Source organism: Pseudochaenichthys georgianus, chromosome 1, assembly GCF_902827115.2.
Source record: "Pseudochaenichthys georgianus chromosome 1, fPseGeo1.2, whole genome shotgun sequence".
NCBI lineage: Eukaryota > Metazoa > Chordata > Actinopteri > Perciformes > Channichthyidae > Pseudochaenichthys > Pseudochaenichthys georgianus.
In genome coordinates, this window is record NC_047503.1 from 17,858,323 (window position 1) to 17,874,861 (window position 16,539).

Here is a 16,539-nt window from a genome sequence, read left to right on the forward strand (position 1 = left end):
TTGAGTGGGGATGCAATATGTGATATGTGATGACCATCAGTTTCATCCCTTTTTTGCTTTTCATTTTTGGGAAATAATTAACATTAAAATGCATCATGTTGTGTATTTAAATAGCCCATTTGTTAAATGTAGGGTATTCTAACCCTTACTCACTAAAAAAAGAAATGATAATCTGACCATATTGATTTGGAGTAATTTATTTAGGGAGTTTGCCAATGCGCATTCAAAATAACAAGCATCACCATGCAGTCGCTGTAACAGTTCAAGAGAAAAATAAGAAAGTCTTAAAACTACTCATAAAGTAAAGGAAATCACATGGCCCAGGGATTTTTAGAGACTGTCCTCACACACCTGTAAAAACATAAACATGAAATTAAAAAAAAGCTAATTTAAGCCACTATATTTAAAAAGGACTGATTTAAAGTATTTCATTCTTACCTGCACAGCGGCCATTCTGGACAGAAAAGCCTTTCCCACACTGAACAAGAGAAGAAAGACATTCATTGGTTTTCAAAAAAATATATGTTTATTCATTAATCTAGCAGACAAAGGGCGTACAATTATTTTAGAACATAGGAGGCTTTGTGTTGTCTGCTGTAGTTTGTGGTGAAATTTTTTTTAAGCGCCTACCACAGAGTGCCTAGGCCATTACCGGTGTTCCTCATAATGCATGCCGTGGGTCCGATCTGCGTACCTGCGTGTCATTGGCAAGCAGAGACGATTCCCCTTCTTTGGGAAAAGCTACTTCCACCACTGAGTTCATTTCTCCAGGCTGAAGGGGTCGAGAGATGGAGCTGCCGTCAGGCCAGGAGACTTCCAGAACTGTCACCTCATCAGTTCCTGGGAGTCATGGGTCAAAAGTAAAACACTGAGCATCACTCAAGAGAAACATGTATGTCTGTGTGTAAGTGCAACATGGGATTACATCTTGAAGGAATAGCTTAGAAATATTTGCTGAGAGTTAGATGAAAAGATCGACCACTGAAGCTGGAGCCAGGTGGTCATTAGCTTAGCTTAGCATAAAGAGTTTAAGCAGAGCGAACAGCTGGCTGAATTAATCCATAGTTAACACAGACTCTTATCATCTTGAGGTTGTGAGGTAACAAGAATATAAGTTATACGGCAATAAATAATGTGTTGATTTTGAAATGATTGTTACTATAAAACCAAAAATGTAAATACAATACATGTAAATTAATGGCTTGAGGGGTTCACATAGGTGCATTTTTAACCTTGGACATTGCCAGGCCAGGACTGCACTGGGTACAGAGTTACTAGCGAAAAAATTGTGTAACAGGATGACAAATATTTTCATGTAAACTCACAGGCACGGCGAAACATCTAAATCCGCAAATATGATCAAGTATTATCACCTGCCATGATGATTGTTTTATAATGAAACCTGAGAATGTGCTGGCTTTCCTGGCATCAAGAGACTTTTTGTGAGTTAGATCACTGAATCAAGAATAGGAACTCAACTTAAACCAGGATAAAAATACAAATAAATAACTTCAAATTCATTAGTTGTGTAGACTGGGGGTTTAAACACAGCTTGAGGCCAACTCGATTAGCAGGGGTCGGGTCTGGGTTTGACTTGGAGGTAATTACAAGTCATAGCTCGGTACCAGTTATGTGCAGGTGAGGGTTTGAAAAACTGAACCCATGCAGGATAAGATGACTTTAAATTAAGTTATATATATATATATATATGTGTAATTGGTATACAAGATATATTTGAGTGTGACGTTGTCTCCAGAGTCTGTGAGTTATAAAATGCTAAAGGAGGTTACCTAATCCAAAGTGTGCGACAGGCTCCATCTCACACAGATACCCTGATCCTCCGTCAATGATGCGTGTGTGAGCTCCACTCTGACGGGTGAAGGCTGTCACCTTGGCTCCCCGCGCAAAAGAGCCAAACTGCGTGCGAGGGATGACTCGCAGCCAGTTGTTGGACGAGCCCTGATGAAGTGGGACAGTTCAGGTTGAGGATCATTCAGGCTCAGCAACTATTACCAAACACACACTCACACAGATACACACCTGCGTGACCTTGAAGACAGAGATTGGTTGCTGGACACTCTCTCCATGTGCCAGCAGCAGCTCCAGCTGTCCATCCCCATCCAAGTCTGTGACGGTGCCACCTGTCCAAAACCAGCAGAGCCTTTACTGCGCTGACCTACATCACAACCTCACTGTGACGTTTAACCAACAGCTGTGTCTCTGTAAATCTCCTCCAAACAGAGAGGTAGCAGAGGTGTATTCACTTCAGGTTAAGACATTCTGAGAATAAAACAAAATGAAAATATGTTGTCCAATGTCCTCTGGTCTGAGGTGTAGCTGACCTGTTCCCCGGCCCTGTGGCTCTGCAGCATCTCCCACATTAAGCTCCGAGATCAAAGGGTCTGCATCGGCTCTCCTTGACACCCTGCATAGAAACACAACATTTATTTAAGATTTTTTAAATAGTGTATGCTTCTTTATTGGACTTGGGGTTAATCAAATCAAGTTTTATTTATATAGTACATTTATAAACGATTTTTGGTCGAGCCAAAGTGCAGTACATAAAATAAAAATAGCCTACAGTAGAGACACTTTACAGCAACTATTAATACTGAATAGTCACCTGAACAGCCTGTTAGGGGCGTTGCCTCTATAAGCAATATTGTTGAAAAACACCTCCAGCTCCTTGTCATTGTCAAAGTCAGCAGCGATGACTGTGCGAATGGGCGAGGGAGCTGCAAATCCTCCAGAGGCTATGTTCTGCACAAGCAAATACTTTAAAGTCTTGCTTTATCAATTTTATTTTAACTTTTCCTTTCTGCCCTTTCTCTCCTTCCTTACCCTGAATTTAGAGTCGCTGCCCTGCAGGTAAAGTCTGTGGGGGCCGTTCCAGTTGCCATACACAATGTCCGTCTTTCCATCTCCATTGAAGTCAGCGAGTGCTACTCCTCTGCCATGCTGGCTTCGGTCCTCCACACCTTCAGAGGTTGACAAAAGGTTGAAAGCTTTATTGCTGGGAAACTTCTGCCCCAGGCCCAACTATGTGTGGGGTTTGGAAATGGCCAACATTGGCGACTCCTAGTGTTAGTTTTAAAGAAGACACCCTGGAAGACATTGCATTTGGGTACGTGACATAACCTTATTTAAGTATCAAATACCTGGATGGTCTCACAGTGTTTAAACAATAAACAGACATGTGTGTTGCTCTGTGTGGCTGTAGTAAGGTATAGCATTGCATTGGGCTAAACACTCACACGGTGCTATGTTTACCATGGTTACTGTCTTATTTAGTTAATCAAATATGCTAATTAGAAAAACAGCAAAAAAACTGAGGCTGATGATCAGTTTTTCAAATATTGTGTAATATTTATATAATAATGAACATATGCCCTTTTGATGGCAATCCAATAAAAAGTGTTATCAAGCCAAGAGAGACTTACACTTCAATACCTACAGAAACGCTATTCCTGACTATACCCCTTACCGTTTGATACTCACCAGCCTGTGTGGCCATATTCACAAAAGTCCCATCTCCATTATTCTTAAACAGGAAGTTAGGTCCATTCTCGTTGTCACAGAACACGTCCGACTTGGACTGGCTCAGGATTGGTCCGACCACCACACCACGGCCACCTGCGTAACGATCAAAAAATGTATGTTTCAGCTGATTCAGGACACAAAACATCCCAGACTTCACCTCTTTAACCTGACTCCTGACCTGTGAGCTTGTTGACTCCGGCCTCTGCAGCCACATCAGACAGAGCGATGATGCCCTTGGAGACATCACTAGCAGCCTCGTCCATTTCTAAAAGAGAGTGGGGACCGACGCTGCCACTGGCGTAGTTGGCCACATAGATAGAGTAACGGCCGGTTCCCTGCAGAGAAAAGATATGAGGTATTACGGAAGAATTTGAGAATAATTGAGACAAAAGGTGGAATAAAAGAGATCAGATTGAGGTACTTGTTAATGCCATTTACTAACCTTTCTGTCTACACATGCAACCGAACGTCCTGCCATGTGATTAGCGACACCACGGAGCACATTGAGCTCGTCCCCAAGAAGATCTTCAAAGCGACCATTCCGAAATTTGAACAGTTTATCTGAATAAGTTGCCCGTCCTGCATTAAAAAAAAGTCAGTTATCGCAGGGAGTCTTTCAGATACTGGTAATCACCTTCTGGATACATGATGAAGACATAACATAAGAATGTGCTATTCACCAGAGTAGGCATTGTTTGTGTTGAGGAAGTAGATCTCCTCACGCCCATCTCCATCCACATCACAGGCTGTAACTCCGATAGCATTTCCTGCTCGGTCCCTCAGGGCGTAGTATGGAGAGCTGCTGTCATCAATAGCAATGTTTACCAGCCTGTTTAGAGTGCGATCGTACTTCAGCACCAGGTTGGGCCCATCGTACCTGAGGGAAAACATCACACAAAATAGTTTTGTACATATAAGAATGTCTATGCCATTTGGAATCGGCCCTCCACAAATTCAAAGTATAATGGAATATTTCCCACAAATGGAACTTGTGCTCGTCTTATATTGTACTTCTTAAAAATATATGTAAACAAATATTGCACAGTAGTATTCATGTGTTAAGGCTGTTTTTCTCACAAGGCATTTTTAAGTATCAAGCTTAATTTACCTACATTTGATTGATTTTGCTAACTTATAACTTAACGTATAAGGTAAGATACGTCTAGTGAGTGGCCCTGCCCTTCGTATATTTTTCTGTATGTGGCCCTCTGTGAAAAAAAGTTTGGACACCCCTGGTCTATGGGGTAAGGAACATAGGAAACAGCTAACCCTTTTCACACTCACCCTGCAACAACCACCTCCAGGTCGCCATCCCCATCCACGTCCGTAACAGCCATTCCATAGTTGAGTTGTGTGGGATTGTGCAGACTGTCAGGAGGAAGCATGGTCTGTGTTACAACCTGCAGCATGGGCTCAGAGCTCTGGGCGTGGCACTGATGCCAGACTCCAGCCAGGAGGAGCAACAAACCTGAACGCCACATCACTGCAACGGGAACACAGTTAGTTATTGTACTTTTACATGTATGATGCATGCAGACGATGAACAAGTCTTATGTTTAAAGCAGGACAGCCTCAATGATGATGAGCTAATATCATATTTAGAAACACTGTGCATGAGTTAGGGCTAAACAATTTATAATAAATATATCTAATTGCAAATATTTTGTCTGATATTCCAGTTTTATATATCAGTTTTATCTTGAAAGCCTTTAAATAAGATGATTGTAGTATGAGATCCACCATAGGCCTACATTTAAACGTGAATCGCCTCTACAGTATACACTTGCATGCTCTTCGTAAGATCAACATTTTTGTCACAGGGTTAGAGAATCTGCACACAGGTATATTAACCCTCTGTTCTTATGGACATGTTTGTGTTATTCATACTTGATAAAAATGAAGCACAGCGCTGCAGGATGCTGAGCAGAGGCTTTTGTCTTACCTGCACCGTCAGGGTGAAGAGAGGGAGATTATCAGACTCCGCAGCAGCGATGTGAGGGCACTGGGCCGTGATTGTTATATCATTTGTTATTAAATGTTCAATTCCCACTTGACACAACGTCTGCTTATAACATGTACCAGCTTAAGTTGTGTAACGCAAGACGATTGGCCAATCAGCGAAGACTTGTGGGCCTTATTAGAAAGTTGACCAATAGCTGATCTGGGTTTCTGTGAGCATGTATGTGGAAGGCGGAAGTCGTGCGTTTGCAGGCGCTGTTAAATCAAAAAACATTACGGTACTGAAATAATCATTTCAACCGACAGCACATTAACATTGTCTTTCTGTGTAGAAATCTTGATTATAAAAGCGATGCATGTTGTGATTTAAAAAACAAATACGATAGTAAAAAGGCGTGCTCTTCTTTCAGAGTGTTTTAGCTGCAGAGGCAGAGAAATTACACTATATCCCAAAATCCTTTGCGCTGTCCTACGCCTGCGTCACCTGTGCGACGAAAATCTGAAGCTAAACAAACCAAACCCGGGTAAGACAAATGAGCAACCGTTATTTTAACAATTCTCCCTGGAATGTATTTATTAAAAATAAAATAACACAATCCTATTTTAATGTATGCTGATACTAACTGAATGGTTGTGCCCTCAATTAACACATATTTCTACCTCAGCGAGTGGAAGATTAGTTAGCTAAAGCGGTAAGCTAATAGCTAATAGCATTGTCATGGTTTATATGCGTTTAGCAAGATTTTAGACTATTTTCCGGGGGGAGTTAACTAGTTCACGTAGGTTGGTTAAAATAACATTCATATTGTTAATACACTCATTCAAGACTAGTTTAGAAATGTTAACGGTTAAAGCAGACCAATTTTCACTGCATTGTCTCTTCCTCTGTTTCATTTGATCATCCAGGTGTTTTTAACGTAATTCAATAATGGAGTTGGAACAAGCGAAAGAAGACTCTACTGCAGCCCAGCCAACACCCGCACCCCCCGCCCCGTCTAAGAAGACAGGACAAGCTCAGAACGTCCCCAAGCAACGACTCCCTGGAGCCAAAGATAAGGCACAGCCTCAGGGAGAAGTAAAACCAAGACCCAGGCCCCGCTACACAGACAAGGCAAGGAAAAACGCCAAGAATAAGAAGGACAAGGCTGGAGCAGATAAGGGAGCTGCTGCTGGGGGAGAAGGTGAGGCCCAGAATGGAGATCCTGAGGTAAAGGCAGAGGAGGATACAGAGGTTAATGGGCAGCTTGACCCAACCAATGTGGAGGCCCAACTTACCTCACGACTGGAAGCCGCTGCCATTGAAGAGGAAGAAGAAGAAGAGGAAGAAGAAGAAGAAGGTGAAGAGGAGAGTTGGGACACCTTGTTCAATGATGAAGGAGATTGCCTGGATCAGCATCTTTCAGAAGAGGTGAGAGAGGGCTTGGTGATTCAAATATGAAAAAGTAAAAATAACCAGAAGAACCTTCCCCACAATTCAGAAACACGCATTTTTTATAATACACTTATTAGGGGTGCACCGAATGGGAAATTCTTGGCCGAAACCGATACTGAAAATAGGAAACAGTTGGCCGAATGCCGAAAGGCCGAAAATGATTAATAGAAATATATATATATATAATGTATACATTTTTTACCAATGTTGTTCAGCTACCTGATTATGGAAAAAGACATGATTATGGCAAAACTTAACTTAACTTAACTTAACTTAACTTAACTTAACTTAACTTAACTTAACTTAACTTAACTTAACTTAACTTAAATAATCACTATTATGGGTCCATAAAACATTTATTCAGCACTTTTGAATGCATACAGTACATTAATTCCAAGTCAAGTGCATTTTCTTTTCTCTGTCGGATAACTACAACAAAGTGCATTCAGAACAAAGACAATGTGCTTTAAAACTGCATAAACATCTAGGCCAGTAGGCCGACAACAAAATAGTGTAAATAAAGACTGTAACAGCCATGCCTTCAATAACAACAAATGCACCTATAAGTGCATGCATACAAATGCGCAAACTGGATAAATCCACATGAATGTAACTATTAACAAATGAAATTACAATTGAATTGCAAGAATCTGTAAATAAGGCTGTCTGTCCTCATAAGCAAAGTAGTAAACATTGTATAAAGATACATAAAGTGAAAACTGGATACAAAATCCATAATCAATTACAAATTAAATTACAATTTCAAGAATCTGCCAATAAGGTGGTCTGTCCTCATGAGCAATGTAAACAACATTGTATCATTTAGATACCGAAAGTACAATATATAGAACACTGTGCTGCTGTCATTTCCCCCTAATGATAACCTGAGAAGGTGAATTATAACTCACAATGAAAATTGTTCAGGAAAGTGGGTATAGAGTAGACATGTAGAACTAGATAAGCTTATGATAAGCCTATGATAAGCCAGCCTTGTCTACTTATTAAGGAAAAGTGAGAGGTTCTTTTGAATGAACAGTAGCTTCTCTGCTTTATCAGCCATAAGTCTGTTCCTCTTCTCATCAAGCACATGAGAGGCAGCGCTGAACAGTCTCGCTGTCAGTGCTTGTGCATGGAGCACTCAAATACTTGCGTGCCACCTTGGCACGTCCTGTACGACAGAAAACGGTTGATCATCCATGGCGATGCATTCCATTAACTTCCGAGTAATGCCCTTTGCCTTGGGACCATCACTGGGAAACCTTTTTACCTTTTCAAAAAGGTCCGCCACAGAAGGAGTCGGGGTGCTGGGAAGGACTTTTTTTTCTGTGCGCTAGTGATTTATCATACTCCGCATATTTGTCCGGGTGTTTCGATTTCAAGTGGTGGAGTAATCCCGAAGTGGTGAAAGTCTTTGCAGTTACACCCCCTCGAGAAATGTCAGCTGAACACGTTTTACAAATCGCAATCCGCGCCTCTTTCTCTGATATTTTGAAATATCTCCAAGCGGCAGACATGTTGGCTGTGAGCCAGCCGCGAGCATGGTCGCGCGCCGTGCTTGTCGCCGCGTTTTGATTACGTCATCACAACGACACATTAGGTTATCAACGTAACCCTGTTCTCTGACATTCGGTGATATTTTTTCAGTGCTAAAACCCTTTCGGCCGAAAGGGCCTTTTTAACCATTTTCGGCCGGTAATTTTCGGTGGCCGAATATTCGGTGCATCCTAACACTTATCCCCTTGTTGTTTCCCTCTTCTCCCTCCTGTTCTCATCTCACTTTTCTCACTTCTCCAGCTGGCTGTGAAGCAAGGTAGAAAGAAGAAGTCTGTCCAGGAGGCCAGGTTTGATTACTACAACATGGACAAAGATGCAGAAGATGACATCGACCTCACTGACGACGAACTTGCTAACATTGTAGAGATCTACGAGTTCCCTGCTGAGTTTAGGACCGAGGACCTTCTCAAGTTATTTCAGGACTACTCGTATGTATAATTCTTATACCTATTACTAGAAAGTTGAGAGCCTACATGTTCCAGGATGCATTGCATTGCAGATACTAATGCAGAGCCAAAACATATTGTAGCCAAGCAACACCTATTGTATGCAGGTAATAACAAAAATAAATCATGAAAACATGGTAATCTGGTCCAGTGAGAACCCAAACTACAACAACTCTTTATTGAGAGGATGCAAAAGAAGGTCTGCAACCCACGTCCTTTTAAAATGCATGCATAGTAAAAAAAACATGAGCCCTCGGTCTGCAACAGCATCCAAAAAGAACCAGCACACGGCAGCTTCTGTAGGGTGTGATCATTACTTTCCAGCTACAGAATCGGCCTCTCTCCGCGGCAAATAGCCAATATTCCACCTTGCCTCAAACTACGTCACTATCAAAGGACAATGCAGGAATAGGAATAACATCAGACAGTAATACACACTAAAGCAGTGGTTCTCAACTGGTCAGGCCTCGGGACCCACTTTTTCCTTTGTCAATCAATCGCGACCCGAAATTTTGAACCACTCAAATCTATTCAACAAAAAATCGTGCTGTAATATACGCTTTACAGCATACATTATTAAAGTGAAGTACAGTGCATATATCCCTTCACAGAACTGAAGAATGCTTTTAAATAAGGTTTAATGCGATGATGGAATCAAAGCTGAACTGTATAACATAAAAAGGCACACATGCTGCCCCCAGGAGATTTTTAGAAATACTAACTACGCATTCTGGTACACTCTGGGATGAAAATAAATAAATCTATTGCTACCCGACATTAATAATATTTTATGCGATTGTTTGTTTTTCACTTTGTTCTGACAGCTTGCTGCTCCTCACAGAGAGAAGAGCAAAGAGTAGAGCGTCTGTGTGAATTACTTTAAATTGTGGGTCAGGGTAGATAGCTCCCATTGTTCTGTGACCTGTCAGTCATCAAACCGGGGGTCATATTTCATTATGTGTTCATTTTTATCTGAAATTGTACCCATGGATGTATAAAGAATAGTTCTACCGCAAAGTTAGGCCCAATCCCAAACCGCCCCCTACACACTCCCCCTCCGTTTGCGCGGAGGGTCCGCCATATTAAGGGCTGTTCCAAACCAACGAGTGTGGAGCGGTGTGGAGGGGGAGTGGGCTATCAAGCCCTCAAACAGCGAGTCTGCAGCGGTGCTGACTTGAGACCGGTCTCTGCCTGACCGGAGTCCCGCTGTGTGTGTCCGTCAGGAAACAAGCTGTTTACAAGTAGTTCCAGAAAATATCCACTGATAAATTGCGATGTTAACAACCTCATGATAACCTCATGTTTTTAACTTAGGATCAAACCTGTGTTTAGTCTAGAAAAAGGTAAATGTGTGCATTTTATTATAAAGTTGTGTATATTTACAGACCGTTGCAAAAACTAAGAAGCTTATAAACATCAGGTTTAAAACTAAAAGAGCTTTGAAACACAATGAAAGATGTTTGGAGTTTTATTTGACCGTTGTTACATACAGTTACGGCATTTCCTGTTTCACTCCGTCACGGAGGGGTAGGGTCGAGGGGGTGATTTGGGATTGGGCCTTATTCTCCGTGGGGACTTCCGGCAACAATCTTGATTCTGATTGGCCAGAAGACTCAAAAAAACATCATCAAAGATGTTGTATTGAGAAGATGATCACTACGTGAAAGAAATTTTCAAAAGCGTTTATGGTCGGTACTTCCAGTCCAACGCCACCTGCATGCACAGCGTTAGAAAATCGGGCCTTCAAAATAAAAGTTTGCCTTTTTTCCCAAAGAAAAAGAAGACATTTTTCTTTTTCAATTTTTTTTTCTTCACTCACACATCTGCGACCCACTCGAAACGGGTCGGGTCGCGACCCAAAAGTGGGTCGCGACCCACCAGTTGAGAACCACTGCACTAAAGTATGTATTGCTTTCATCAACTACATTCACCTTTTAAACACTAATTAGACATCCACATAAAACGTGTCAATGTTCTATTTAAAGAGTCACATTGGAAGCCTGACTAAACCACTGGACTCTCATTGAATGAGGCTTCCCTGGCATATTTGTTTTTAATCTTCCTGTGGTTTTTGTAGCGGTCTATGTTGTCTGACCTTTTCTTACTATGTCTTTCAGACAAAGAGGTTTTGACATCCAGTGGATTGATGAATCAAGTGCTCTTGGCCTCTTCTCAAGCCCCATAGCAGGTAAGTGAAGCACGGCGTCCCATGTAAGAGACATTTGGGAGGGGAGTACCTATAATAAGAAATCCTCTGCAGTAAATATGATTGTTGTGAGGCTTTACCCAATAGGAGAAAATATGTTCAATTAAGAGTATCAGTGGACCCTTATGGAACGACTCAACATTATTTAAATTAATAATAAGTATGGGATAACTGCTGAGCGAATAAATTGTATTGTGAGCTCTATTAGGTTACACGGTTAACTGATAAATGTGCTTTTTAAAAATGGTGTTTTTTAAAAATGTTCTTCTCAATTTTCAGCTCGGGAAGCTTTAAGAACCAAACATCCACTGATGAAGCTGCGACCTCTTTCCAAATGCTCCCCCGCCACTAAAGCCAAAGCTCGTAGCTGCTCAGGTACAAAAAGCGTCTCCAGTTCAGCTCGGATCATCCTCTGTGGCTCACATTTAGATACACGACCTCATTATTCTTTATTCCTCCCATCCTCAGACTACCTCCTGCCTACTAAAGAGAGACCTCAGACAAGTGCCGCACTGGCGCGAAGGATGGTGATCGGTGCCCTCGGTGTGAAGAGCAACCTGACGGAGGAGAAGCGTGAGGCAGAGAAGAAGAAGCTCCAGGAGGCCAAAGGTGCAACATTTACAGCGATAATTGAGATGGTATTAAAGGGAAGATGTACTGTGGTCAGCAGTGCTTTGAAAGGACTGTTCTCTGTCGATGAGAGCAACCCATCCGCTAGTTTCACTCTACGTCTGGGCCACGCCCCTTTTTGGGTGAAAACACTTGCCGTCATTTGACTGGCGGTAAATACAGATTCAGAAGTTTTCTCCAATCACAAACATTTGAGGAAACATTGCATATTTTCATCGACAAGGAGCCCGATTACAATGTCAGGTCAGGCAAACAATTACACCATTTCCTTGGAGACCGATGATCGATTTATGGTTTAATTTATGTGACAAGGGGATCGTTGTCCTGTCCCTCTGCTGGTGGACGAACTCAATCTGATATCGGCTTGATAGTGTTTTATATTTAAATGCAGCATCTAAAGTCTCTACTTTGTCTTTGAGCATTACAGCCGTTTACTTTGATGCTAGATGTTAGCATTATAATGTAGTTGTTCTGAAGTGTTTCACATAGCCATACCGGTATTGACCAACCGGGTCCCATTGGTTACGATCTAGTCCAATCTGTGGAGGCCTGAAGACACAGATGTTTTCTTTTACCATATTTTGAACGAAGTAAAAGTAAAGAAAATGTTAACTTTGGATTTGTTTTGTTGTTTGACGTGCACTACATGACACGGCAGCTTTAAGGGATGATGAAACTGTTGATCTCCGCTTGGCGCCGATGCCTTGTTTTCACCGGAAAGTGGGTGGGCCGTAACTGTGCCAGGAAGTGAGATAGCCCTGCTCTCATCTATGGTAGAGTAGATGATCCTCATCCTGTTGGGCTGTTTCTATCTGAGTATGAAGCACGGTGTCGGTAAGAAAGAACCTTGGTCACTCTATGAAGAGATATAAAGTCCTTACCGAGCTGTCCTAGTCTTTGCATCACAAGATTTCCACCACAAGTGGGAGCTATTTTCATACTTTACTTAAGAAAATGCAGATTGGTGCCAAGAGAGGTTGCTCTCGGCCCACTGCTGTGCTCATCATAACAAGTCTATAATCAGAACATTTCCCTTCTGAGATGGAACATAAGTATATAGGCCCAGAAAACCACGAATGTCCACGGAAGAGCCAGTCGGGAAGTATAGAAACTAAAAAAAGATCTCCTTTGTTCGTCCCATACTCTGCTCTTTAAGTAAGATTACAACAGGCACAGTGAATGTCAGACGTGCATCGTGTGCTGCACATTGTGTCCTGGGAAAGGATGCCACGTATGGTCTTATTCAGAGATGAATTTACAGCCGGCTCCTCAGCCTGCCTCAGCGCCTCACTGTCCTGCATGTGGTGAAGACATTGATACAAATATAGAGCAACACATAAACAAAGTCTTGTTTAGGTAAGAGCTTCCGCTGATTGATGTGTTGAACTGTGTCTCTGTGATTGATCTTTTCAGAACAAAAGCGCATGGCAGCCAAGCAGAAGGAAGATGCCTGGGAGGGGAAGTGATTGGATGGAAAACTACCGTTTTATTTTTGTTTTGTTTTTGATTCCTTGATACAGCAGAGACTAAAGTCTTCTCTGTTTCTTCTCCTGCTCTGTTTTCGACAACTGGCCACTCCTTCCTACCGCCACACTTTCCAGAAATGGATTCCCACCATTTTTTCCTTCTTTCTGGCTTTAGTCCTTTTAAAAAACTGTGACCAAACATCTCTTCATCCTCAATCTGTTTGCCTGCTGTGTTACATCAGCCTTTATGTTCATGCTGGGACTGTTGCCTCAGTGCCATGGCTGGGGCTAACACAAATAACTATGTTTTTTTTAAATCATATTTCTTGACATTGTATCCAAACAAAGTCTGTAGTGAACCATCATGTCTAATCCAATTTAATAATGTTTGTTTTAATATAGAATTCTGTTCACGTTTTTTTTTTAAAGATGAACCAAGTAAATGAACTTGTAAATGTGAGGGAAACAAATGCAGTTTGAAGGTCCTGTATTAAAGTGACATTAGACAACATTATTGCTTCAACTCTTCTTTGTCACATATGTTTTGTTTAAAGCAAAACGTAATGGCCGAAGAATAACACCACAACAAAATAGCTCACAATATATGTTGCCAGTAAAACAGAGTCCACATTCACGGTGGGAAGTCTACTTGACAAAAGAGCCTTGTGGACAGAGGAGGTACGAAGAAGGAGGGTGATTAAAAACATTATTTTTACAAAGCTATATCGTTACCTGCTAACTTCTTTATATTACTCTATGTTTTACTCTGCCTTAATCATTGCACTGAGATCAGGGTTTGTAGTTCTTAGGGGATTCTTCAAAAAAGCCAAGCGGCTAGTGATAGTCATGTTGCTCGCAAAGCATAAAACAAGGTGAGTGGTCTTGTTCATATCAAAATCAAATGATAAAAAAGATATCATCATAGTCTCTGTGTTTAATATCTCTATGGCCAATCATGAGGATACTGTAAATCTCTATTTGAAGATATTGTTGAGAATAGACTACAAACTTTTGTTGAAGACCTGTTAGCTTGTCTTATTCATTATTTTTTGAGAAGTGAAAACCCCCCCAACAAAGTGGCTGCTTTCTTCCAGTGTCATGGCTGTTCTGCTTCCTAAATCTATAAGGCGTACATGTTTGTTTTAATACATTTTCAACAAGCAGAACTAATGATAATACGCGTGTCATTAAATCTGAAGAACAAATTAAAAGATGATTCGTTGACAGACTGAAGTTAAAAATAAGAAAAGGGTTTTTTGGTTTATTTTTTTATGTGAAAGCTTTGAGTGTTCAGGCTTTCCAGGAGTCTCACCTCATCCGTGTTTAATGTGTTTTCAAAGTGCATTTCATCATGGCAACATTCACAATGCACAAACAATTGTTTTTTTAACGCGTTTACGTTAAGAAGTATTGGGTGTTAATGTGTTAAAATATACTAACATTTTAGTTAAATGTGTTGAACAAGGTTAGTCGCATCCTGTTTTGTTCATGTTGTTGCTCCAGTTGTAGTATAAAATTATCATTTAGTTACTAAAATGTTGCAATACTACGGTTTATAACAACTCCTTCAAATTGCTTTAGATGAACATTAGTTGTCAATCTAAACAATGCACATTACTCGTTGTTTCTGGAAAGCTGACTTTTTACTAGTGAGAGACTGTTACCTAATTCAGAGTTGGCTTTCATAACTCAGCTTCCTGAAACACACACATCCAGGCAGGAGACTTTTGCGACAGCTGGAGGCAGCGGCCTCCTCCGAGGCTTCACCCAGCCAACCACAGACCACGTGACCCAGTGCCTCTTTTACCTCAGCTAATAATTAACTCTCGTTTTTTGAAGAACGGGCTGCCATTTGTTTTACTGCAAATTATTTCTACTTTATATCAACTTCAAAATTAAACCTGTTGACTTTAAGTGGATATGTTCACCTGGTAATTCAACACATTGCTAGGTATATTCATGTTGGAAATGAATCCGCCTGCACTCTTACATTGGTATATTTGTATACATCAATGCAGTTCATTGAAGTTTACTGCTGTAAAGAACCCTGTTTGTGTACTGGTTGAGATTGTAAACTGAGGATGACTACGTAACACGTGGCTCATACAGGGCTAATTGAAGTGGAGGAGTCACCGCTACAGGGCAGGCTCAGATTTGTACATGACATATAAACATGAATGCAAGATAAATACAACTTGTGCAAATATTTATATTTTTTTCTTGTTTTGCTCCCTTGTTTCCAAAGATGTAGTTGTGGAGCAAAAGCATTCGGAGTGATGGATGTATGTTGCACATCACCTAATCATGCATCTAGTGTTGTGATATATTAAATGCTGGTTCTGCTTTTTTAGGCGCTTAGGTCTCATCTGGTCTCATCTGGTCGCAGTGCACACATAACTTCAAGTGTGGAATAAAACCAAGTGTGGACAAATGTTCATATCGAGTTTGTCAGAACGGAAGTGGACCTCCCTGTGCTGTGTTGTTCTTGCATCTGAGCTACATGCTCTCTACCGTCATCGTGTGAGATCTGAGCCCTTCCTATCATCTCCTGCGTTACTGTGACTTCACGAGGGGGTGATGTACCGCAGAGCAGCCTGCTGGGTGCCTTGCACACACTCATTAGATGAACTCCTCAAGCACAAACTGAGCAAGTGCCAACACTGCCCTGGAGCATGCTGCATGTCATGGATCAAATCAAAAGTGAGTCATGGTCCAAATGAAGGAATAATCTGATGTCCCACCCCCATAGAAGACAATGGTGGTGGTTTTTCCAGCATTAAACACTTACTAAACATATTTTGGATCACTATAGTCTTCTTATAATTCAGAGCTTTCCTTCTAATGACACACACACATTGATGACAACCTGAGTAATTGTAGTGATAGTATGATTGGCATAATTGCATTCACAACAACAACAACTCATACAAATAACAGAAGTACTTCTGTCATGATAATAAATACACATTTTTCCTATGGAATCTCAGTTAAACATAGGCTACTGTAGAAAAAGGCTATAGGCCTACTTGGTTTGGTCGGACCAAGCCTTCAGGAAGAACGGCAATCTTTGAAGCCAGTTTTCAGCAACAGCGAGGAAATATGACTTCCTGGTCGGGCAAGGGATGCCATTATTTAGGTAAATCTACTCACCCTATCACAATCTTGAATAGCACACATTTAAATAATTATGTTTTTAACGTTTTTGAACTGACTCATAAACAAATTCAGTAAAGATGTTGTTGTGCTCCCTATGTGCCCGGGCTTGAGGTGCTGGTAAGTGAGGTTAAAGTAAATGCTGCGTGGAAG

At 41.2% G+C, this 16,539-nt stretch overlaps 2 protein-coding genes across 4 annotated transcripts; one reads left to right on the plus strand and one right to left on the minus strand.

Moving 5' to 3' along the window:
* Positions 1–181: 181 nt before the first annotated feature.
* Positions 182–5,643, minus strand: crtac1a (cartilage acidic protein 1a). 3 transcript variants are annotated; one of them, XR_004553802.2, is made up of 14 exons: positions 5,483–5,643; positions 4,825–5,023; positions 4,221–4,417; positions 3,983–4,119; positions 3,719–3,875; positions 3,499–3,633; positions 2,842–2,978; positions 2,624–2,760; positions 2,343–2,425; positions 2,041–2,141; positions 1,791–1,959; positions 631–840; positions 439–478; positions 182–351 (listed from the first exon to the last, which is right to left on the minus strand). XR_004553802.2 is itself a non-coding variant. In XM_034104104.2 (14 exons), exons 2-14 carry the CDS (start codon positions 5,019–5,021, stop codon positions 344–346), a joined length of 1,644 nt encoding a protein of 547 aa, XP_033959995.1. In that variant the 5' UTR covers positions 5,022–5,023; positions 5,483–5,643; the 3' UTR covers positions 182–343. The 3 variants fall into 3 exon arrangements, 2 of the variants coding, with proteins under 2 accessions (XP_033959995.1, XP_033960100.1); XM_034104104.2 differs by having other exon boundaries at positions 695–840; XM_034104209.1 differs by lacking the exon at positions 5,483–5,643 and having other exon boundaries at positions 695–840; positions 4,825–5,032.
* Positions 5,644–5,743: 100 nt separating this feature from the next.
* On the plus strand, positions 5,744–13,744 carry r3hcc1l (R3H domain and coiled-coil containing 1-like). Its single transcript, XM_034104312.2, has 7 exons — positions 5,744–6,023; positions 6,406–6,907; positions 8,726–8,913; positions 11,049–11,119; positions 11,417–11,512; positions 11,606–11,746; positions 13,181–13,744. The coding sequence occupies exons 2-7, from the start codon at positions 6,428–6,430 to the stop codon at positions 13,231–13,233; spliced, it is 1,029 nt and encodes a 342-aa protein (XP_033960203.1). The 5' UTR covers positions 5,744–6,023; positions 6,406–6,427; the 3' UTR covers positions 13,234–13,744.
* The last annotated feature ends 2,795 nt before the right edge of the window (positions 13,745–16,539 follow it).